The sequence below is a fragment of the Lissotriton helveticus genome, chromosome 9, assembly GCF_964261635.1.
Source record: "Lissotriton helveticus chromosome 9, aLisHel1.1, whole genome shotgun sequence".
NCBI classification, from domain to species: domain Eukaryota; kingdom Metazoa; phylum Chordata; class Amphibia; order Caudata; family Salamandridae; genus Lissotriton; species Lissotriton helveticus.
This window is the reverse complement of record NC_136070.1, coordinates 77,290,008-77,315,490: the sequence shown is the minus strand read 5'-3', so window position 1 is coordinate 77,315,490 and position 25,483 is coordinate 77,290,008. Positions and strand designations below refer to the sequence as shown.

Here is a 25,483-nt window from a genome sequence, read left to right as displayed (position 1 = left end):
TCGATATGTTTTTTTCTTGTTTGATGTATATATATATATATATATATATATGTGCGTCTTTTATGGCCTGCTGGCCGAAATAAAGATTTAAATGAAAAAAGATATCAAATCGCTCCACCTGTTAATTTTAAGTATGGTGGGTTCCAGAATTATACTCCTGATAGGATCTGTAAGAATAGAATAAAAATACAAGTGAAGAGAGTTCTTGTATAGAGTCTGAAAAGTACGTAAATGTGGTGAAAAGTGATTAAAAAAAAATAGGTTTACTATATTGGCTACCTTTATCCCATATTACAACCCTTCTGGTGCATAGCGGCCTTTATAACGTATTTAATGACTGCGAGTGGAGGGGCAATGCCCCATGTTGCTTGGGAATTCACAAATGCAAGTTATTAAAAATATTTGTGCCTATTTAAAAAGTGTGAACACACCTATCGATACTATGTAAGAAAATCATGCTTTAAATGATAACATGCAAAGACCCTTGCGTAAAGAGGCTCGGGTGCTAATGCCACTGGACATGGTACGAGAGAAGAGGGCAACCCCATGTAGTCACACACTAGATGGGAGAATGGGATTTAATGCACTGGATCAGAAAAAGACATATCGCCCCTTTGTACGTCTCCCATACAACCATGTTACATACAGTATCTCCTGATTTGTTCTAAAGGGAAAAAAATATAAGGAAAAGGGCATGTCGGTACTGATCTGCCCCTCTCCTTCATCAGCCAGTCTGTTCATTTCTGCTTCACTGTGTCTCCAATGCAAAACTAGCAATGGTGCAAACTGTATGCTCTGATCGCACTTAGTGTGTCCCCGCATTCAAATTGTCCAGACCCCTCCTTACTTCGTCATGGGTGGTGCCCCTTCGCACACTTGTCCCTCCTGGTGAGGCGTAGGTACCAGGACACACAATTAGAAATATGAAAGACAAGGTTAAAAGGCAATATAATCCTCTGCAGTGAGCCATTTTCAAGAATGTGCAAATACTTTGTTCGGCCACTCATCACAAAACTGTGGGAAGTAAATAACTGTGGTGAGAATAAGGGATGATTCAACCATGGCAACTATACCATTAGTCCTGTATGCAACAACAGGACACAAAAGGTTTGATTCTTCATTCCTCTTGCAGGATAGTCAGGCAACAGGAAATGTTTCTGCCCATCTTATCAGGCTTTCAATGCTATATTAACTTCATCTTCGAAGGTTCTTATCACACAGAAAAACACCAAGTTCAGAATGATCTCATTTGTTCCAGTGTTCTATCGTTGTCAATGGTTTATGGAGCAATTTATGTGCCAGCAGAAGCCTCAAGAGGCTTCTTGAAACAGGCTGGGTCATCTGCTATCGCTCTCCAGGTTTACATCACTCATTTTTAGGTCTCGGCCTAGCGTACACTGCGCAGCAGTGTCGCGCAGCTGAGATTTTATGTTTACAGTATGGGGGCTTGAACCCGCCCCTCTTCTCTATTGGCCGGCTTCCTAAACTGAGGCCAGCCATTGGAGGAGAGGGGCATCACTCCGTTCAAGCCCCGTCTTTTTCGGATTCGGGGGCGTGTTTTTTGCAGTTTTTAACTCCATGACGTCATCCGTCACTCAACAGCAAAAAACCACGCCCCCGAATGCGAAAATGGCGGTGCTTTTCTGATGCCATTTCTGCCCGACCGCCGCAAGAAGTCGAGAAGCTGCCGAGTCCTCCGGTGAGTGCTCGCTTTTCTTGCCTATCTTCCCCGATTGTGCCCGTGTTCTTGCCTCTGTCCCCTCATTGTGCATCTGTCCCCTCTGTTGTGCGTCTGCCCCCTCGTTGTGCTTGCTTTCCGGCCCCCCCTCGCTGTGCTTGCTCCCCTGCCCCCTCGCTGTGCTTGCTCCCCTGCCCCCTCGCTGTGCTTGCTCCCCTGCCCCCTCGTTCGTTGTGCTTGCTGCTTGCTGAACATGCCAACGTGAAACTGTGGGCGTAGGGGGACCAGCGGGTCAGACTCAGCACTTGCAGCCCAAGAGCCAACAAAAAGACAAGCAGTTGGTAGCAAGCGGAAGCAGGGTATCAGCGACAGGGCATCGCCACAACCCCCTCTCTTGTGGACATAAACCAGATATGATAACAGCAACTGCCGAATATAAATATTGAGCAATGTTAAAACAGAAAGAGCATTTGATGAATGCCATTGATATGTACCATCTGCGTGCACTAGTTAAGCATTGACCGGTTGGGGTGGCCGATTGCGCAGGTGATATTTTTGTGAGTCTTTCTCTGCCTCTTTGCGCCACATCTGCCCGCCAATCTCTGCTTTCCTCTACCCCTCCTAATTTACCTCGTTGTCCCTCTCATCTGTAACAACGTGCACCCGCCTCTGTAATCCTCACTGTCCTCAGACCATTCTTACCGATCTGCGGGTTTCCCTTTCCCCCTGCAGTTCTTGTACGTCATCCATGTTTCTCCGCCTCGGATCACTTCCGGCAACAACTCTGAAATCAGTTGCCAAGAGCACCTGATTTCGGGCCACGCCCCTCACATACTGTTACCAGCATTAAACCCACCCACATTTGGCATAATCGCGCTGAATTTTGCCTGAACTCTTCCCACAATTCCATTAGCGGTTTCACCTCTGAGGGTGGGTGTTTAGCCTGCCCCCCCCCCCTTTGGTTGTGCTTGCTCACCTGCCCCCCCTCGTTGGTTGTGCTTGCTCTCCTGCCCCCCCTCGCTGGTTGTGCTTGCTCTCCTGCCCCCCCTCGCTGGTTGTGCTTGCTCTCCTACCCCCCCTCGCTTGTTATGCTTGCTCTCCTGCCCCCCCCCGTTGGTTGTGCTTGCTCTCCTGCCCCCCTCGTTGGTTGTGCTTGCTCTCCTGCCCCCCCCATCATTGCTTGTGCTTGCTCCCCTGCCCCCTTGTTGGTTGTGCTTGCTCTCCTGCCCCCCCTCGTTGGCTGTGCTTGCTCTCCTGCCCCCCCCCTCGCTGGTTGTGCTTGCTCTCCTGCCCCCCCCTCGCTGGTTGTGCTTGCTCTCCTGCTTGCTGTCCTGCCCCCTCGTTGCTTGTGCTTGCTGTCCTGCCCCCTCCTTGCCTTTGCTTGCTGTCCTGCCCCCTCCTTGCTTGTGCTTGCTCTCCTGCCCCCCTCGTTGCTTGTGCTTGCTCTCCTGCCCCCCTTCGTGCTTGCTGTCCTGCCCCCCCTCGTTGCTTGCTGTCCTGCCCCCCCTCGTTGCTTGTGCTTGCTGTCCTGCCCCCTCGTTGCTTTTGCTTGCTGTCCTGCCCCTCGTTGCTTGTGCTTGCTGTCCTGCCCCCTCGTTTCTTGTGCTTGCTCTCCTGCCCCCCTCGTTGCTTGTGCTTGCTCTCCTGCTCCCCCTCGTTGCTTGTGCTTGCTCTCCTGCCCCCCCTCGCTGATTGTGCTTGCTCTCCTGCCCCCCTCGTGCTTGCTGTCCTGCCCCCTCGTTGCTTGTGCTTGCTGTCCTGCCCCCTCGTTGCTTGTGCTTGCTGTCCTGCCCCCTCGTTGCTTGTGCTTGCTGTCCTGCCCCCCCCTCGTTGCTTGTGCTTGCTCTCCTGCCCCCCCCCCTCGCTGGTTGTGCTTGCGCTCCTGCCCCCCCTCGTTGGTTGTGCTTGCTCTCCTGCCCCCCCTCGTTGCTTGTGCTTGCTCTCCTGCCCCCACCCTTGTTGGTTGTGCTTGCTCTCCTGCCCCCCTCGTTGGTTGTGCTTGCTCTCCTGCCCCACCTCATTTGTTGTGCCTGCTCTCCTGCCCCCTCCTCGTTTGTTGTGCTTGCTCTCCTGCCCCCCCTCGTTTGTTGTGCTTTCTCTCCTGCCCCCCCTCATTGGTTGTGCTTGCTCTCCTGCCCCCCCCTCGTTGGTTGTGCTTGCTCTCCTGCCCCCCTCGTTGGTTGTGCTTGCTCTCCTGCCACCTCGTGCTTGCTGTCCTGCCCCCTCGTTGCTTGTGCTTGCTGTCCTGCCCCCTCGTTGCTTGTGCTTGCTGTCCTGCCCCCTCGTTGCTTGTGCTTGCTGTCCTGCCCCCCCTGGTTGGTTGAGCTTGTTCTCCTGCCCCCCCCTCGTTGGTTGTGCTTGCTCTTCTGCTCCCCCCCTCGCTGGTTATACTGGCTCTCTTGCTTGCTCTCCGGCCCCCCATGTTGGTTGTGCTTGCTCTCCTGCCCCCCCTCGTTGGTTGTGCTTGCTCTCCTTCCCCACCCCCTTGTTGGTTGTGCTTGCTCTCCTGCCCCCCCTCGTTGGTTGTGCTTGCTCTCCTGGCCCCCCTCGTTGGTTGTGCTTGCTCTCCTTCCCCACCCCCTCGTTGGTTGAGCTTGCTCTCCTGCCCCCATCTCATTGGTTGTGCTTGCTCTCCTGCCCCCCTCGTTGTTTGTGGTTGCTCGCTCTCCTGCCCCCCGCTCGTTGGTTGTGTTTGCTCTCCTGCCCCCCTCGTTGATTGTGCTTGCTCTCCTGCCCCCTCGTTGCTTGGGCTTGCTGTCCGGACCCCCGCTCGTTGGTTGTGCTTGCTCTCCTGCCCCCCCTCGTTGGTTGTGCTTGCTCTCCTGCCCCCCCTCGCTGGTTGTGCTTGCTCTCCTGCCCCCCCTCGTTGCTTGTGCTTGCTGTCCTGCCCCCTCGTTGCTTGTGCTTGCTCTCCTGCCCCCCCTCGTTGCTTGTGCTTGCTCTCCTCCCCCTCCTCGCTGGTTGTGCTTGCGCTCCTGCCCCCCCCTCGTTGGTTGTGCTTGCTCTCCTGCCCCCCCTCGCTGGTTGTGCTTGCTCTCCTGCCCCCCCCTCGTGCTTGCTGTCCTGCCCCCTCGTTGCTTGTGCTTGCTGTCCTGCCCCCTCGTTGCTTGTGCTTGCTCTCCTGCCCCCCCCTCGTCGCTTGTGCTTGCTCTCCTGCCCCCCCTCGTTGGTTGTGCTTGCTCTCCTGCCCCCCCTTGTTGGTTGTGCTTGCTCTCCTGCTCCCCCCTCGTTGGTTGTGCTTGCTCTCCTGCCCCCCCTCGCTGGTTGTGCTTGCTCTCCTGCCCCCCCCTCGTGCTTGCTGTCCTGCCCCCTCGTTGCTTGTGCTTGCTGTCCTGCCCCCTCGTTGCTTGTGCTTGCTCTCCTGCCCCCCCCTCGTCGCTTGTGCTTGCTCTCCTGCCCCCCCCCCTCGCTGGTTGTGCTTGCGCTCCTGCCCCCCCTCGTTGGTTGTGCTTGCTCTTGTAGTGTAGCTCCTATTTTCCCAATAGGCTCTGCGCATTGGAATAGTACCTACAGCAGTAAAGGCCTAGGCCAGACGTTAACTAGGTCTACTACTGTCGATACTAGACTTAATTTTTGGGTTTGCCAGCTAAGCTCAGAGTTCGCTAGAAACTTTCTCGAATGTTCAAGGAAGGATTAACTTCCCTGATTAGACAAGAAGGGATTTAGTTTCTGACAACCATAGAACATGACAACTTTGCTCTCCCCTAATCAAGAGTCAATCTCAAGAGTCGTGTGAGCACAAGGCAATTTATTTTACTCAGTCAGTACGTGCATTCTTAGTCTCATCAGAATGTAGAGAAAAGGAAGAGACGGGCGTGTTCAATAAAAGATGTTATTTATTGATCAGTCTCTTTTCTCGTACAAGAGAAATGGATCGATATTATTGCGATACTTATAGTTAAGTAAAGTGCATACATTAGAAGCAATAGTATAAAATAATACTGTAAAAACATTGATATGGTTTCTGAGCCGTATGATGTTTAAAATGATTAAAATATATTTACATACACATATACATTTGACTAAACGTACTCAACTGGTGTTTCTAAATACGCCTACCCCGTGTACCTGACCTAAGTCTAATACGTGGGCGGGAATAGAAAGTTACAGTTTAAGTTAAGTTTGTTTTTGCCAAGTGAATAACTAAAGAATTCTCTAGGAGGGGTTATTCAGTTCTGTACCTGGAATTTAGGATGAATGAGGAATGGTATCTCTTTCTCTGCTCTCGATATTCCAGGCTGCCTGCGAGGGCTGCCCAGAAGCGCCGGTGCTGGGTCTCTCGGCTTGAGATAGCAGCGCGTCTCTCAGCGCGTCAGGAAGGCGGGGCTGCTGCCTGCGGGGTCTGCTTCGGCTCTCTGCTTCGGCAAGTATGGCTGCTCCGTCTTGTCACCACGCGTGTGTTTTGCATAGGGCAAGGTCGGCAATATTTATACCTTAAAGGTGCCGGGATTGACGTAAGGATGGACATAGGTACGTCAATAAAGATGTCATACGACTTGCTCGTTAGCACATTCTTTACTAAAGTTCTCTGTGAAATCAAAACAATGGCCGCACGGATTATCCAGGTTGTCATAGGTTTGATTTGTTATGAGAACGTCGTATGCCTTATCAGGGGCTGGAGGAATATCGCTTGTCTAATTAGATCTCAAGCGTTATGACCTAATCAGATAACACGTTCCTGTGCCGTAGTGTGACTGCGTCAGATAACGGTATCTGCATCATGGGGGATTTCTTGCCTCATGGGCTGACTGTTAGTTAACTAGCTAGTAAGTTTAACCAGAATAGGGTCAGGAATAGGGGGATCGATTCAGAACCTATAGAAATACACGACACCCACTCCACGCTAACTATGGTCATATCTACTAATCTATGCATAGTATAACATAGTACAACATACTATAGAGTATAGTGTATACCTTACCACCCCAAAATACATAAATGCATTTTGAAATTTTCAAATATACTGGAAAATTGCAGTCATATATATTGTATGCACTTAAGCTATGAATTAAATGCAAAAGTAAACACGCATTGTTATGCATTATTGCTTGTTGGTATATGAGAAATACACATGAAATGGCTCTTAATATGGCTATACAGAAAAAAAGTCGAAACCATTTCATCACATAAAATATATTGTGAACATACCAGTGGGCAGCTAAAGTCTATATAAAGTCTATAAAGTATCTAAAAAAAATAGAAATCTTAGTTCTCTAGGAATAGTTTCTTACTTTAAGCAGAAGATCAGTGTCCCGGGAAAAAATATATAGAAAAATATTTTAGGGGCTTGCTAAAAAAAGTTGCTGTCCGTGAACTGGATTGTAATTGTTCATGTGACTTTATTTTTAAAGTTGAAGGCCGAATTCAGGGAACGCCGTGTGCGAGTTTACTCAAAAGTCTCTATTTCTGTTCCGGAGAGAACATCATATCATTCAGGCTTTCGAAAAAACTGTCAACAGCTTCATGGGAAAGTTCCTCTAAGTCGGAAATAGGGGTAACCATGCATTCGTGCGCATGATTGTCTCCATTGACATTCTGATTTGCATTGCTGACAGAAGGTCGTACCTGTTCGATGCTGCTTTCATCTTGAACTTCACTACTCTTCAATCGCAGTGGTGAAGATTCCAGGATTGCCGTCATCAGAATTGGCAGCCTTTGAGGGCAGCACAGTGCGTGAACCTTGGTAGGAACCAACAGTGTATCTGCATCCACCGGCGCATCCGATTGTAGCGTCAGACAGGTGTCTAACATGCATTCTTCTCCGCATAGCAGACACCTTAGTACAGGTAAAACACACCTTTGCCACATTGGTCGAAATGATAGAAACCAAGTCATGTTTAGGTCTCTAAGCCGGGAGAGTCCCAGGATTTTTGATATCCGGTCCCGGTATCCAATGGCTAGGATCGTATCTTCCATTGTCGTGAGATTTTGTTCTGTGACATGGGTTGCCATAACGAAAAATAAGGACCAGGAATAGGATTCCTGCAATTAGTCCTAGGATCAGGGGAAGTCCGCCAAAAATCGAATGGACGAAATCTGGAAAGATACCCAGTATGGCTTTGAATGGTGTTAATGCCATCGAAAATACTGTCTTAAATACCTTTGAGACCCCAGTGGTATCAGAAATATTTAAGATTTCGCTCAGGATTTCCGCGAAATGTACGGGGGAATTGGTTGATAATAATGTATGTATCTCTGCAGTCGTCCTTGCGACTTGTAGATCATACGTTTCTTTAGATGACGTGAGCCTTGTAGGCGTCTGAAGAAGCACTGTTTTCATTCTGCTTAAAGTGTCTATTCGAATAGAAGTAATTTTCAGACCGGGCCATGCCCTTGCCTCCCTGTCTGGAAAGGAGCTGGGGAACAAAGAACGTCCACAGCACTTGACCTTCGCCGTCGTAGTGACGAGATAAGGAGTCCCGGGCATAAGACTACAGCATCTGCGGTCTACAATAAGAATGTAACTCCCATTATAGAGTCTTTGAAAGAATGGTTCTATTTCAGTTGCAGGTGCGCCTTGCTGGTGACATGAAAGGTTGTATGAATTCCCTTCACAGGCTCCGTGCAAACTAATACCGTTACACAGAAGCGTGCCGCTTAGTGACATAGCACAATTGTTGCCACTAAGAAACACTTTCTGTCCTTTGTTACTGACACATGCATGTGAATAGGGCAGGTTCCAAGTTGTTTTAAGGTACCCCTTTCCCAATTTCTCGTACATGCCAGCCTGTATATATTTTTGGCAGTATTGAAACCTGAAGGTTGAGATTGGAATATTTATGATTCCGTGGATTATCCATTCACTGACAGGTCGTTCTGACATTGTCATTGGTAATCTTTCTAGTTTTTCAATGCTCAAGATTGTATAATCAGCACCCTTCTGCGCCATACCGATTTGTCTATCAGTAAGGTTAAAGATTTGGAATAGTGACGTAGTGTTGATTAAACGCCAAGGCACGTAGCCTGAACGCAGATTTTGTAACGTCCAGCCAAGCTGTACAATAGAACGCAATTGTGACTGACCATGTTGTAATAACAGTAAGTCTTGCGATAATATATCGATTGCTGAAGACACAATGCTGTCCAATGAAAAAATTCTGGAGGACAGAGTCATTAACCCATTGTCCACTACAGAAAGTGATTTTTCCAAATTAATACGGTCAATTTCCCGTATTCTTTCTGCTGTCTCAATTTGAGTAACCTTCCAGGCCTCATTGTATGCTGCATATACAGAGGCTGCTATGAAACGCTTATGACGCTGTTTGCGTGGTCCCAGTATGAAATCACGCAAGTCAGCACCATCAGTAAGTAAAGTTAGGTGTTGCTTAATTTCAGGCAGTGTGGAAGTTTGTAGCCATTGAAGGCATAATTTGCCCACACTGTAGGTTGTTATTATCCCTGGGTGATGTCTTTGGGGATATCTAGGGTCTGGCCTGTTCATTTTGAAACCCTGTGTTTTATTCAGGAATCTATCTTGACAGTTATTTGTATCTGTGGGCCAGATCAACCATTGTTTCCAATCAGGATGTGTTCTGTTTTGGTTAAGTATATGGTTTATGTCTATATCAGAGTTATTGCTAAACATTGTTGGCTTTGGAATAGACAGGTTATTTAAATCTTTGATTTTTGCTAGGCCAAGACAGGTGGTTTGTTGAACGGTGTCATTTAAAAATATCATTTGTTCTGGGATCATGCAGGCTCTAAACAAAGCTTCTAAACCCTGTACTTGCCATTCTTTTGTACCCCAAACACTTTTCAAATCAACATTTTTGTCCCAATAATCAAATCCAAAGGTATTCATTTTTTCAAAGAAAGAATCTGAATATATCAATTTTGTGTTGGTTATCATGGTTTTCATCCCTGTCTTGTTTGACAATTTGTAATAAAATGTTTCAGCATTAGTTATGTTAAAACCTGAAAAATATGAATATTTGTCATAAACGGTTCTAGAGCTCCCTTTTGGAGGTGTAGCACAATGTTCCCATTGATTATAACTTAAAACATTTCTAGGTTGTGCAGATTTATGCACGAAATGGTTACCATAATGGTTATAGCAGTACATGCTGTCATAATTTGTAGAACCCTGCAAATAATCATGTTTTGTAAATTTAGCAGACATTACTAAGTCAGACATCATATTGTTAATACTTTCAAAGTCCCAATCATCAGCAAATGAGTTTGGTTTTGCAAAGTCACTCAAAGAGATCTTAATTTGGTGTGGATATTTCAGGATCTCGACCGGACCATAAATTTCATAGTCAGTGTTGTCCCAGGCTACCCCACCAGGTATTGGAATTGCTGTGAAGTTGGCTGAAGAAAGTTCTGAAGAAAGTTCTCGTTTCTCGACGTGTGAAGATGTGTGTGGTTTGAGGACCAAGTTGATGTTCTGACTTGCTGTGTCCATTTTAGCATATTTTCCCTCAATGAAGCGTCCCAAGGTAAATACCATGATGAGCCAAAGTATGAGGATAAATGCACCAAAACCCACCCAAAATTCAATCCATGGAGAAATCAGATATGTTTCTTTTAGTTGTTTCAAAAGTTCCTTCGCTTTGTCTTTAAAGGATTTTGATGATGGCTGTGTCTTTTGTTCGCTGAAACCGTCGGAGGAATCATCGAAGTTGATGAAGTAACCAGATGCAGTTCTGTCAATTGTTCCAATTGGTTCAGGATTTTTGTTTCTTGCATTTTCACTTGGTACTTCTGTATAGATTGGTGTGTCTCTGCTAAATGTCTTTATTTGGGTTTTCAGAGGTCTTAGTTCTATTGCATTGTTGCATAGTCCTTGTTGTTCTTCTGTAGGCGTTTCGAATGTGATGAGCCTCTTTGTTAGGACCTCTGTACTGGTAGCAAACCTTGGTGTTCTGCTACTTATTGGGAGTCCACTTGGCCTACCGTTGGTTATCGGCCACATGTTGTGGTTTTACCAGGTCGATGGATACAACTCGGTTCTCCTTTTTTCCAGCAAGTGGCGGTAGTACAACTGATCTTGTCCCGTTGACAGACAATACAGGAACTGCTTTTCTGTAAGAAGGCCCAAATTCCTTCTTTACCGCGATCTTCTCCCTGACTAGATCCCCGACTTTTGGAATCCAGACAGGTCTTGCTGGGACAGGTGGTGATTCTTCAGTGGTTGTTGGCTGTTCTTTCAACTGTATGTTGCTCAGGTCTTTTCTTGTTTTGTTTAAGTCCTGCAAAATAGCCAAACGGTCTTTGACATCAAAGCTTTTTTCTGTTACCACTGAAGTCTGACTATCAAGGTCAGAGATCAACATCCTAGTTCCGAATAATAATTCGTACGGACTGAATCCCTTCAGAGAATTTCTTGGCAAGTTATTTAGACTACGTTGGACACTTATTAGATGTTTGACCCACCCAGCTCCCGAACCTAATATCCTTTCTATTATAGATTGCTTTCTGTCTTGGTTTTTTCTTTACACCATCCCATACCCTCAGGAAGGAAGTGAGAAGATTCCCGCTGGGCTGTGCTCATTTGGCCATTCTTTCCCCCCCCCAGGCTGGATTGCCTGAGAAAAAGAAAAAATTGGTCGAACGTAGCATGCTCTTAGCGTATATGCCATTTAGACTCGCAAATCTTGTATAACAGTCCGGACGTCAGCCGAGTGCTGTGGATCTACATTATAAGTGGGAACTAGCCTGTATATGTTAATCGCAAGCCATTCTTTTTACTGGTAATATTATCTGCCTTGATACGACGAGGTATTAAACTGCTTCTCTCCCCACTGCGATCTCTGTTGCAGTTTGGGCAGTTTTTTACAAACATGGTGTAGTGCAGGCTCATGCCTGGCCACCAGTACCGTGATTGTAATTCTTCCAGAGAATCTTTTAATTTAAGGTGTCTGAGACCCTCGCCCATGTGTGCGTCTGCGATTAACAAGTTTCTCCTGTCCATGTTTGGAATCACTCTATCCCCCACTCCAGGGATTCGAGCAAAAGGAATGGAGTTTGCATCTATGATGTATGTGTAATTGAGTGGATAGTTGATCGGTAACGCCGAGCAGTCGCCTTTTGATGACGTTTTTACTGCCAGCAATGTTTCGCCGTCAATGTATTTTAATGTACGCTTTTTCCGATCTACGGGAGCCGGTTTACTGGCTGCCGCTGCGGCTGTTTCAGCCAATGAATTCCCTACAACGTGAACGCCATCACGCTGGTGACTCAGTGAGTGTGTCACGTGAGTCTTTGGTAGTTCTTTTTTCAAAAGAGCTACCTGTTCCCAGAGCAGTCTCTGCTTTATTGGTGCATCCGTGTCATCTTTGTAATCGTTCTGAATCCAGGTCTGCAAATCCTTGTTATATGCTTTGACGCAGAAATATGAATCTGACACTATAAGTGTCGGGAATTCGCGATCCGCATTATCTAGCGCCATTTTCAAAGCTAATATTTCAGTTTGTAGTTCTGAATTAGTTTCTACTGAGTGTGATTTTGTTAATAGAGGTCTTAGTTTACCTCCGTGCCACACTTCTTTTGTAATCTCACATGTGGGATTGTATGTATGTTCTCCCCAAACGGAGGGTTGAGCATGTCCGTCTGTATAGATTACACAGGCGTAGTGTCGTAGAGGCAGAATGTCGATTGGCAGAGGATACGTTTTTTCATATTTTAGATTTTTTAATTCTTCTAGTTCTGGATCAAAGAAGTAATATACTTTGTCCGTTGTGATTGAATTTACCCATTGTAACCATTCTGGATCCAATGTTGTTGTTGGTAAATTACACGGTGTTGTTAATGCCTCAAAGGCTGATTCTGCTGTTCTGACTGTGATATGTCTACCGTCAGCTATGTCTTTTTCTCTAGCTATTGCGGTTTGAACTGCTTGAACAATTTTTCCTTTGTTGTTGAATCTCTGTTCAGCTTTTGTGTACAAATGTGATTTGAATGCAATTGGTACCTTATCTCCTTCATTAGAAGTCAGGTATGTGAATCCGCATCTCCCTGGGATGACTCGGATCACAAGGTTGCGTGTATTATCACGGGTTTCTAATTTTGTTTTAATTAGCATGTCTGTTTGTAAGGATCTCAAAATTTCTGTGTGTGCTTGAGTCCAACTGGATTTTTTAAAGTCTGGTTTAATTAGATCATAAAGGGGTTTGACCCTTTCTGCGTAATTTGCAATATATGTTCTTCCGAAATTTAGGAAGCCTAGAATTGACTGTAGGTTTTTTAGTGTTTTAGGAGCTTGGATTACGGCACATTTCTCTAGGAAATTGTCTGCCAGGCTTTTGCCTTCACTTGATAACTCATATCCTAAGAATAGGACCGTCAGATGGGCAATTCTGGACTTTTTGAAGTTGAATTTGTAACCCTCTGCAGCGAAACCAAGTATTATGGTGTTCACTCTTTTCAAGTGAGTCTCCAAGTCATCATCTGTTAAGTAAATGTCATCGACATAAGATAATGCTTCATCATCATATAGTTGTAGTAATTCTGTTACTCTCGCTGAGAATACCCCCGGGCTGTTCTTGTACCCCTGGGCTAACCGACAGAATTGTTTTTGAGTGCCATTTACTGAGAATGCAGTTAAATATCTGCTCTCTGGTGCTATGTTTTGACAAAAGAATCCGTTGGAGATGTCCAAGGTTGTTTTGTATTTTTTGCGCACTATGTTATTCATTAGTGCAGCACTGTGTGAGTTTTGCACTGCAAAAGTTTTGCAACATGTGTTAAGGTGTCGGTAATCCAAAACTAGACGGTACGAATTGTCTGGTTTGGAGACCGGAAACAAAGGATTGTTCATTTGTGAGGTGCAAGTTTCAATCACCCCCTGGTATTCTAGCTGATCTAGTATTTCATTTACTTGTTTTTTAGCTTCTTGCTTAATTGGGTACTGCCTTTGTGCAGTTGGTTGTGATTTTAACTGGATTTTGTGAGGAGGAGAATCCTCATCCCATCCTACATGATTTTTATATAAAGCAGGTGCTAAGGCCACTGCCCACTTTCTAGCAAGTGTGTATTTTTTATGAATCGGTATTTGATTCGAGAAGGCAGGCATAATTACTTCTTCGCCATGAGGGCACTCCCTGACAAACTCTGGTGGCCAGTCTTTTTCAGCTAGAAGTATGTCATAGCCTTTGGATAGGTTATCCCAAAATAGTCCCCTTATTTTCCTAGTCTTATCTCCCTCTATACGTAATGTTATCTCGTATATTTTGTGGGGCTTGCTAACTCTGGTATCTGCAGTTTCCACTTGAAGGTATTCATTCGTGTCCACTGTCTCCAGATGATCCATAAGGACTTTGCGAGCTATGCTCACCTCTGCTGCGCTGTCTAGCATTGTCTGAGCCCATTCTCCGTTTTTCAGTTGTGTCTTCAGTATTCTCGGCATTGTTAACTACCTTGATACTGGCTACCTTCTTTTTTGGAAATTGTGATTTCTTTTTCAGTTGAGCAGGTTCCTTGTCTTTGGACTTGGCGTGCTCTTCTGAGCGTCCTCTTCTTTCCGATTTCTGCGAGGAATTCTGAAAAGATTGAGAGGGACGTGTATCAATGTCTTGATATCTATCAGGTTTTTTAATATTATCCCTATTTCTAAGGTTATATCTATTCCCAGAGGGGTCACTCTGGGGTGACCTTTGTCTCGGGTTTGGAGATTTCTCTCTTCGCCTAGGAGACCTTCCTCTGGACTGGAATTTCTTTTCTTTGGGATTGGATTGTTTGTTCCCATCCCAGTTCTTTTTTGGTGAATTATTATTATTATTAAAAAACATTTTTTCTGGACTTGTAGTCAGTTGCGGTTTTACTGGTATTCCACCTAGACTATCTCTGCCTAGTTCTTCATAGGATTTTTCTATGATTCTGGCAATTTCAGCTGGTTGGTCTGCTATATCTGTCTCTTTTAACCTCTGGCGGATCGCCACGTTTGCTGCTTCACCTTTTATGTTGGCTAGTAATATAGCCGAGACCTGCTTGAAGTCTTTCAGTAATTTCATACCAAGAGTTAAAGCAGGTTCTGGACCGTATTCATCTTGAATTTGTTTAAGCACATCTGGTATTACCGAAATGGATGGAACACCGTGCGTTTTTGTGTAGATGGAAGCAAAGACTGTACCCCAAGTGTCACAGTCCTCAATGTGTGGTGCGATTCCCATTGGGAGACATATAGTCAGAATCCTGTGTTTTTCCAGCGGGGTGGTGTCAGGAAACACCGCCTCTATTTGGGTAATTTTCTGTGCCAACCAGAATGGTATCTGTTCCCGTTTAGCTGGAACTTTACCTAGGCAGGATTGGATGTTCTGTGGTGTAATTTTATTTGTGTTCCCCTGGTGAGGGGTCAGCTGTGGAAGTTTAATCGCTGGCTGAATTGTTGAAGTCCGCATTACATACTGAACTAATTGTCTGTGAATTTTTAGTAGTTGTTTTAGCTGTATTAACAGCTCTGCTGCAGGCATTCTTTCGATGTCTGGATGTGGTGTGTATCCGGCTAAGACCGGCCACGTTGCTCCTGGTCTTCCTAAAGGACCGAGCCTTGTAATGTGATTATTATGTTTTAGGGCGCCATCAAATAAGAGCAAATGCTCTTGGAATTTGAGTGGTACTTCCACCTCCTCGAAAGGAGTGTACTCATTAGGAGGTTCCTCTACTTTGTAATAGTGGAAGTACTTTGTTACAGCATTTGCTGCTGGAAAATGTATCCATGTATAGTATACCTCTGTCTGCCGATATTCGTGTGCCTCGATTACGAATATTACTGTGCCACCTCTAGGTGTCAGTCCATTTTCTATAAGTTTTAAGGTTATAGATCTTCTTTTGGTGACCGGAATGAGTATTATATCCGCGTCTGCTGCTTGCATGGTAGCATCAGCATCTGCTATTTCAGTAGCTAATCTAATTGCCTCTCTTTCTCCATCACTGTCTCCCATTTTACTGACAGGATGGTATTATTTTTATTTGCAGATCAGGTTTTTTATGGAAACAGAGATTAGATGCACAATATTCTGGAACTGTTTTATCCTTCAACGTTGACTAGACCAAAAACCATACATAGGAGTTCCCTCCTGCGAGGTTTTGTAGGATATAATAACCTTTCACCCACTCCAGACGTCTTTGGAGTATTTGGAAAAAGGGGTCTGAGTGAGAAAGCACGACTGAGTTACTCTAAATGTCTTACGTTAGTTTTATCGCCCTTTCCAAACACGTTGGGCGCCATGTAGTGTAGCTCCTATTTTCCCAATAGGCTCTGCGCATTGGAATAGTACCTACAGCAGTAAAGGCCTAGGCCAGACGTTAACTAGGTCTACTACTGTCGATACTAGACTTAATTTTTGGGTTTGCCAGCTAAGCTCAGAGTTCGCTAGAAACTTTCTCGAATGTTCAAGGAAGGATTAACTTCCCTGATTAGACAAGAAGGGATTTAGTTTCTGACAACCATAGAACATGACAACTTTGCTCTCCCCTAATCAAGAGTCAATCTCAAGAGTCGTGTGAGCACAAGGCAATTATTTTACTCAGTCAGTACGTGCATTCTTAGTCTCATCAGAATGTAGAGAAAAGGAAGAGACGGGCGTGTTCAATAAAAGATGTTATTTATTGATCAGTCTCTTTTCTCGTACAAGAGAAATGGATCGATATTATTGCGATACTTATAGTTAAGTAAAGTGCATACATTAGAAGCAATAGTATAAAATAATACTGTAAAAACATTGATATGGTTTCTGAGCCATATGATGTTTAAAATGATTAAAATATTTACATACACATATACATTTGACTAAACGTACTCAACTGGTGTTTCTAAATACGCCTACCCCGTGTACCTGACCTAAGTCTAATACGTGGGCGGGAATAGAAAGTTACAGTTTAAGTTAAGTTTGTTTTTGCCAAGTGAATAACTAAAGAATTCTCTAGGAGGGGTTATTCAGTTCTGTACCTGGAATTTAGGATGAATGAGGAATGGTATCTCTTTCTCTGCTCTCGATATTCCAGGCTGCCTGCGAGGGCTGCCCAGAAGCGCCGGTGCTGGGTCTCTCGGCTTGAGATAGCAGCGCGTCTCTCAGCGCGTCAGGAAGGCGGGGCTGCTGCCTGCGGGGTCTGCTTCGGCTCTCTGCTTCGGCAAGTATGGCTGCTCCGTCTTGTCACCACGCGTGTGTTTTGCATAGGGCAAGGTCGGCAATATTTATACCTTAAAGGTGCCGGGATTGACGTAAGGATGGACATAGGTACGTCAATAAAGATGTCATACGACTTGCTCGTTAGCACATTCTTTACTAAAGTTCTCTGTGAAATCAAAACAATGGCCGCACGGATTATCCAGGTTGTCATAGGTTTGATTTGTTATGAGAACGTCGTATGCCTTATCAGGGGCTGGAGGAATATCGCTTGTCTAATTAGATCTCAAGCGTTATGACCTAATCAGATAACACGTTCCTGTGCCGTAGTGTGACTGCGTCAGATAACGGTATCTGCATCATGGGGGATTTCTTGCCTCATGGGCTGACTGTTAGTTAACTAGCTAGTAAGTTTAACCAGAATAGGGTCAGGAATAGGGGGATCGATTCAGAACCTATAGAAATACACGACACTCTCCTGCCCCCCCTGTTGGTTGTGCTTGCTCTCCTGCTCCCCCCTCGTTGGTTGTGCTTGCTCTCCTGCCCCCCCTCGCTGGTTGTGCTTGCTCTCCTGCCCCCCTTGTTGGTTGTGCTTGCTCTCCTGCCCCATCCTCGTTGGTTGTGCTTGCTCTCCTGCCCCATCCTCATTTGTTGTGCTTGCTCTCCTGCCCCCTCCTCGTTTGTTGTGCTTGCTCTCCTGCCCCCCTCGTTTGTTGTGCTTTCTCTCCTGCCCCCCCTCATTGGTTGTGCTTGCTCTCCTGCCCCCCCTCATTGGTTGTGCTTGCTCTCCTGCCACCTCGTGCTTGCTGTCCTCCCCCCTCGTTGCTTGTGCTTGCTGTCCTGCCCCCTCGTTGCTTGTGCTTGCTGTCCTGCCCCCTCGTTGCTTGTGCTTGCTGTCCTGCCCCCTCGTTGCTTGTGCTTGCTGTCCTGCCCCCTCGTTGCTTGTGCTTGCTGTCCTGCCCCCCCTCGTTGCTTGTGCTTGCTCTCCTGCCCCCCCCCCCCTCGTTTGTGCTTGCTCTTCTGCCCCCCCCCCTCGCTGGTTATACTGGCTCTCTTGCTTGCTCTCCGACCCCCATGTTGGTTGTGCTTGCTCTCCTGCCCCCCCTAGTTGGTTGTGCTTGCTCTCCTGCCCCCCTCGTTGGTTGTGCTTGCTCTCCTGCCCCCCCCTTACCCCCCATCGCTGGTTGTGCTTGCTCCCCTTCCCCCCCCCCCTCGTTGGTTGTGCTTGCTCTCCTGCCCCCTCTTGTTGGTTGAGCTTGCTCTCCTGCCCCCACCTCGTTGGTTGTGCTTGCTCTCCTGCCCCCCTCGTTGGTTGTGGTTGCTCGCTCTCCTGCCCCCCGCTCGTTGGTTGTGCTTGCTCTCCTGCCCCCCTCGTTGATTGTGCTTGCTCTCCTGCTTGCTCTCCTGCCCCCCTCGTTGGTTGTGCTTGCTCTCCTGCCCCCCTTGTTGGTTGTGCTTGCTCTCCTGCCCCCCTCGTTGGTTGTGCTTGCTCTCCTGCCCTGCTATTGGCATTGTAAATGACAATGCCATTTATTTATGTTTTAAAAACAAAAACATAAATAAAAATAATGTCATGAGCAATGCCAATAGCTCTAACTTTAAGAATGCCGAGACCATTGCATTGTAAATGCTTGTTTTTGTCTGAGTTCTAAAAATTCTCCCAACTTTAAAATCCATATTCACATACTGATTACTTCAATATCACGCAGAGTCTCTTTAAATACTATACGGTGAATGATATTTCCCATGGTATCACAGCAGGACTTAATCCCTCCAAATCTGCCAGGTGTGGACGGTATCGCCATCGCTCATCTGCTTCCCTTAATTTGATATTAAAGATATTTTACAAGGTATTTACATTACAACTAATCGAGCTACAATTATCTTCATTAGAAGGTTAGTTCCACTACAAAAACCTAGTTAATCCTGCCACTCTGCTCGCGTTTACTTGCTTCTATTCCTAACAATGGCCCCCATCGTCTGCTCAGTACAAGAGTTGACTATTCTAATCACTCAGTATGAATTAGAATCAAGCCACCACATTATAAGTAAATGTTACTTACATTTAAACCAGTTCTTCATCACTAATAGCTTCATAAAAAACGTGCAGGCCTTTCAAATAGATCAAAATTAACTTATGAACTAACTTCTGCCTGGAAAGGCACATATATGCAGTTTTACTTTCCATGAAGCTGAGTTTGTTTGCCTAATACAGCACACACTTTTGTTTGACTCTCTGGAAAGGAGGGCGAAATGAAAAGGGTTGGAGTGGCATAACTCAAAGTAAATTTTCCAATAAGTTGTTGAAACATATATACTACCCAGTGGGGGTCAACAGTGGGTCGTTACAGTTATGACCACATTTCCATAGAAATTGTATTTTTGTTTTTGCTAATAACTTTGCCAGGTTAAAAATTCTTCATGAAACTTTCCCCCCCAAAAAAAGTCTCATCGACCTCAGCTTCTTGGAAAGTTTCAGGATGATCCGCCAAGTGGGGCTGAGGAAAAAGGGGAGGGATCCCAAAACCTGTTTCCCTCATGCAACTTTTCATAAGAAAATTGAACAGCCATACTGCAGAAATGGCTGAGGGGAATTACACCGAAGTTGGCACAAGCTAGATCTTGGTCCAGAAAGTTCTCTTTGTGTGATTAGGTGTAAATCAGTTCAGTAGTTTAGGAGAATTTAAGGTTCAAAACATATGAATATGTTACGGATTTGTGGAACAGACAGATCAAAAGATACAATCTGATTGGCTGTCATACCATTAACAACCATGGTGCAGCAGCCATTTTCTAACTAGAGGACTCTGTAAAAAAGGTGAAGAAAAAACAACAACAAAAACACAGAGGCTGTCATACCATTAACAACCATGGTGCAGCAGCCATTTTCTAACTAGAGGACTCTGTAAAAAAGGTGAAGAAAAAACAACAACAAAAACACAGAGGCTGTCATACCATTAACAACCATGGTGCAGCAGCCATTTTCTAACTAGAGGACTCTGTAAAAAAGGTGAAGAAAAAACAACAACAAAAACACAGAGGCAGGGTAGGGATACCCACACCCCCTTGTCCTGGTGGGAACCAAAGGGGCCCACTCTGTGGGCAAAAAGTGTGTTTTATCAGTATAGATAGAAAAAGAAAAAAAACCTTAAGGGCCATCCTTTTCAATTTTAATTATCCATCCCCTAGCGTGTGTGCATGTATTGGCCAGGCACTGTGCCCAATCCCATGCTAGGCAGTGTGCGGCACGGAGATGGGTGCACTTCCCACTGTTGCACGAGGACAACTTTGCCTAAAGATTTTTCTTTATCCTCTCGAATTACTCCTGTAAGACCCCTTCAAACTTCTCTAAACCCATATAACACCTACTCCCTGGCCGCCGCTGCATTTCCCTAGTCTTCTACAGTGCCTGCAGACCTAATCCTCGTCTTCCAAAATATGTTCCAAAGTATAAACTGGCCATCAGGCCAGAACCTTCACTGGTCCATGGCCCAAGATCCTGTGCATATTAATATCCCATTTCCAGCACACTTCAAAAGCATCAAGTCCACCATCAACTCCCTACAGCATTCACTAAATAATCTAAAACGAATAACCTTGGCTCTCCTGAACTCCTCATGCGTATACTAGCCATGTGATGCAGACAAGGAACTTTTAATTTCTGAACCAATGATCCCTCCTCTTAACAGAAAACCAACCTGTAAACCTCAGATGCTATTTAATTCTGGCAAATTATGTTGCATAACAGTGACATATATTCTATGATATTAGTTTAGAACCCTGTGCACATGAAAGGCTCTTGTCACCCATCTCTACTTGTGAAGCAATCCTGATTCATTTTAATATAAATAATAACTATGCTTTGTATTTCCCTGCTTTTAACACAATCCCCCATGTTTACAATGTCATTTGATTATTATCCTGGTCATATTTACCGCTGCTGTTGTTTGTAACACTATTTGTGTGCATGTCTTCCTATAAGGATGTTTTGTTGCACGGCATCTATTTTTGAACAGGACTTAAATGTTCTTGATATCTGGTCCAAGCAATAAACTACTTTTAAATAAACCAATACTTTCTACTCCCTCAATGCACAGGGAAATTGCACCACAGAACAGGAAAATTGCACCACAGAACATGAAAAGTTCTAGTCTAAGAGGTAGCTGGTAACATTACGCTTTAACTGAACTTTTATTTTCAAGGCAGGGCCATAAATGGGTTTGGCCAGTGGTTCCCAAACTTTTTTGACCCGTGGCTCCCTTGATCTAATTGGCAGTTGGCCGTGGCTCCCCCCCATTTTTTTACCGGTGGACGGGTGGGTGGGGATGTCAGCCCGACCTCGGGACTACTTCCTGTTGTTTTCCTTAAATTAATTGGGATGCAATGAAGGTATTTAATCATATTTTTAACAAAATAAAAAGATAACAGTTGTAAAAGGGGAAAAATAAACTTTTGTTTTATGTGCGGATACGTTTTCTCTCAACGAGAATGTAAATGCGTTGTGAACTCAGGCGTGGGAGGCCGTATTGAAGCCAGTGACCATACTGAGGTTTCAGTAATATTTGAATGCCTTCCCCTTTCAAGGACCATCTGAGAGTTCTACTGGGTTTGGTCTAGAATAGTTCAGAAAAATGACGATGGCCCTGTCTGTAAACGCACATTTGAAGATGTTTTTTAAACAAAATACACGTTCTTTTTATGTAATTGTAAATGCATATTCCCTATTGAATATATGGAATATGCATTTACAATGAAATTTTAAAAAAGTGGACTGCCCGTTCTGCCCATGCTTGCTCCCTTCGTGACCTCTCCTGCCCCCTCTACCCATGTCTGTCCCCTTCGTGTCTTGAGACTGTCACTTCTTTCCATGCCTGCTCCCTTCGTGTCCTCTGACTGTATCTTCTATCCATGCTGCTCCCTTTGTGTCCTCAGACTACCCTTCGCTCCATGCCTGCTCCCTGCGCGCACTTAGTCTGCTCCTAGTGTCCATGCCTGCTTCCGTCGTGCCCTCAGACTACCCTTCTGTCCGTGCCTGCCCCCATACCCCTGACTACCCCTTCTGTCCATACCTGCCCCCATGCTCTCTGACTGCCCCCTCTGTCCATGCTAGCCCCCACGCCTTCAGACTGCCCCTTCTGTGCATGCCTCCTTTCTTCGTGCACTCAGTCTGCTCCTTGTGTCCATGACTGCTCCATTTGTGCCCCCTGATTGACCCATCTGGCAATGCCTGCTCCCACTGTGCTTTCAGACTTCCCCTTCTGTCCATCCCAGCCCCCTTCGTGCTCTCAGACTACCTCGTCTGTCCATGCCTTTCCTCCATGTCTGCTCGCTTCGTGCCCTGAGACTGCCCCTTTCCTCCATGCCCGCTCCCTTCGTGCCCTGAGACTGCCCCTTTCCTCCATGCCCGCTCCCTTCGTGCCCTGAGACTGCCCCTTTCCTCCATGCCCGCTCCCTTCGTGCCCTGACACTGCCCCTTTCCTCCATGCCTGCTCCCTTCGTGCCCTAAGACTGCCCCTTTCCTCCATGCCTGCTCCCTTCGTGCCCTAAGACTGTCCCTTTCCTCCATGTCTGCTCCCTTCGTGCCCTGAGACTGCCCCTTTCCTCAATGTCTGCTCCCTTCGTGCCCTGAGACTGCCCCTTTCCTCCATTGCTGCTCCCTTCGTGCCCTGAGACTGCCCATTTCCTCCATGCCTGCTCCCTTCGTGCCCTGAGACTGCCCCTTTCCTCCATGTCTGCTCCCTTCGTGCCCTGAGACTGCCCCTTTCCTCCATGTCTGCTCCATTCGTGCCCTGAGACTGCCCCTTTCCTCCATGCCTGCTCCGATCGTGCCCTAAGACTGCCCCTTTCCTCCATGCCTGCTCCCTTCGTGCCCTGAGACTGCTCCTTTCCTCCATGTCTGCTCCCTTCGTGTTTGTGCCCTCTATCCATTATTCCATGCCTGTTGTTTTTGTGCACTCAGACTCAGGCGTGCAACACCCATTGGATTCAAAGGGCTTCAGCATTCAACCCCGACTCCGACTCCTCCCCCCCCGGGAGTCAATCTGTGAAGCAGGCAGCTTAGAAACTGGATATGGACTATGCCAAGTTTTTCATGGGGCTGGGATCCTATTGGGTGGGAAGAGGAGGGAGCTATGACAGAAGGCATTTAGTGTTGAGGCTGTGTTTTACAGATTCTGCGTGTCTGAATGGGGCTGACATCATGTCTGCTATTCAGCAGGGAGGGATGCGATGGGTAAACCCCAGGAGACAATGTCCTTTTCGAATTTGATCCCTGAAATAGGTGTGATTCCGTTCAGCGAGGGTGTACGGTGCCTCCTGCACCCGTGCAGTCCAGTCCGTCCACTCCAAGGATATTTCAATGTCACTGCTTTAACAGTGTTAGAGGGCACCGGTCTGTGCTTCTGATATAGGAGCAGACAGGTGAGAGGCACCAGGTAGGCTAGTATAGAGGTTGTGGAGAACGGAGACCTACCAGCACAGGGGGGAAATGACCCTGGGATGAGATGAGAGGAGCAACTGCAGTGTCAGATGGGGTGGGAAAGGTAAATGCGATGCCAAGGAAAGAGGCACCTGGCAGGTGTACCCAGAAGGGACTTCGACGTTGGCCACACAAAGGAGAGAGGGACGTGTTGGAGGTTAGAAAAGCGGAGTTACTTTCATACTGGGGTGGGAGGAAAGCCTCAAACCTGGTGTGAAATATGCATTAAAAAAAAAAAAAAAATCAGATGAGGGGGCTTTAAGATGACCCGGGAAAAGAAATGGGAAGGATAACTTAGACTAAAACCCGCATTTTGTCGCTGAGCTCGTTGGCGGTGGGCTTTGTGTGCTGTTGCACAAGAAAGGAACAATCAATGTGACATTGGCGAGGAGCAACAAGGCCCCTTGCTCCCCTGCCCCCCTCCGCCTCCCATCGTGTGTGGCAGCCCAGGACGAGACAGCATCCCGGGTGCACACACCTAGCCGCACCAGAGCACTTCACAGGTCTTTAAAAGACCATGTGCATGTTAATGAGGCCTTGCTGTTTTTTCACCCAGTCTAAGAGCCCCTGCAGCTCCACTCTGCATGTTGCCTACATCGTGCCGCGGCGCCCCAGGCAAGTTATAACGGCGCACCAGGGTGCCACGGCGCACAGTTTGGGAACCACGGGCTTTGGCTATCACTGTTGCATCATCAGACCACGGTGGCTGCTTGGCGTGGTACTATGCCCCTTGATGCTTTTATTCCCGTCCCCATCCTGTGCCTGAACATCTCCCACTAACTGTTAATAGTATCAATGCAAATGCTCACAATTTCTCTTCACAAGGTTAGGTGACCACCTCCCTCCAAAGCACCATGGACACCGTTTCCATTCCTGGACTTATGTGATTGCCTAATGCCTTCTCTGGGGATTATAGTTTTGTTTTGCTTTCATTTACGTATTTAGACTAAAAACACTGAAATCAAAGATGTTTGGGTGAAATGTTCAGGACTGGACACAGTGTCCATAATGACCTGGACGTTGGTGTTTACAAGGTGCTAATTTCGGATTTTCTGAAGTGGCATAGGGAATACAGCCTTTTTTTGCCTGCTGGGCAGAAACCTTCAAGAGTAGCGAATCTATCTCCAGGCATTCATTTCCAAGAAAAGTTTTACCTGGATGGTTGATACTGGTGCAAATACCAAAACACACACTATCGTCCCCTTTGCCACAGGAACACACAGTTGCAACCGATTACAGTTTATAAACAGACCATCGTCTATTGAACCTCAGGGCTAACCTCTCCATCCTTTCAGCTTCAGCCACGGACACGCCCTCATAACCTCCCAAGCTGCCTACTTCATGACCACATGCCCCTACAGCACTGCACCAGAGGCCATAGCCTGGGCCTTGTCTCTCCTCATGCGGTGCCATACGCAGACCACCCCATCCCTCACGGCTCTAACCCCCAGCAGCGTCCGGGGCCTGGATACACCTCAAAGCCACAATTGAAACACCATGACAATTGGGAGCGTTGTAGCTCATGCAGGAACCGCGCATCCTGGGAGCTGTAGTCCTTTTCTACTACCCTCCCAGTCCCAGGGAAGACAAAAAAAACTACAAGCCCCAGAGGCTCACCGCAAGCGCTCAGATACCAGCTCCAGCCAGCTGCCTATGACACCTCTGCCTGAAGCGCTCACCTGCTCGATGGAAGTGACCGTGACCAGCCCGTCGTCGCGCACGCGCTCCAGCACGTGCTCCGGGGCCAGGCTGCGCAGCTCCTCCGGATACTCAGCCATGGCCTGGACGGCGGTGAAGGCACCGTGCTGGGAATCCTGCCGCTCCAGGAGGCTCAGAGTGGCTCGGACGGCCTGTGGAAACAAGCACAAAAGCTAGCCCTAAAAGCTCAAATGAGGAAAAAGAAGCACAAAACAGGCCTCGCCCACATAACGAGAATACGGGGCTATAAAAGTGACAAGAGCTCATTGGGAGATAATGTTTTTGTAGTAAGTTGATCCACACCAAGTCTGTATTAATTGGTGAATTTATTAGAAGTAAGTAGAGTAGATATCGTGGCTGTCCCTCTGGCCAGTCAACAGCAACTGACAAGAGGTAGAACGATCAGTACACACATAGGAATGTGGAATGCAAAGTACTGGGCACTCCACACTCTTAAACAGACATAGAAGATTACTACATATCCTCTTTCCTTAAACAATTAAAACTTTTGAGTATAAATTAACTATTCCTCACAGAACTTCAATGGAAATAAAAACAAAGTGT

At 46.4% G+C, this 25,483-nt stretch overlaps 1 protein-coding gene across 1 annotated transcript in view; it reads right to left on the bottom strand.

Annotated features, from left to right (window-relative positions):
- The window catches only part of FNTB (farnesyltransferase, CAAX box, subunit beta), a 178,370-nt gene extending 153,264 nt beyond the window's left edge, over window positions 1–25,106 (bottom strand). Inside the window, exon 1 of the mRNA XM_078659519.1 lies at window positions 24,901–25,106. Within this exon, the coding sequence (XP_078515645.1) occupies window positions 24,901–24,999 (99 nt within the window). The 5' untranslated portion in view covers window positions 25,000–25,106. The remainder of the gene's footprint in view (window positions 1–24,900) is intronic.
- Window positions 25,107–25,483: the final 377 nt, after the last annotated feature.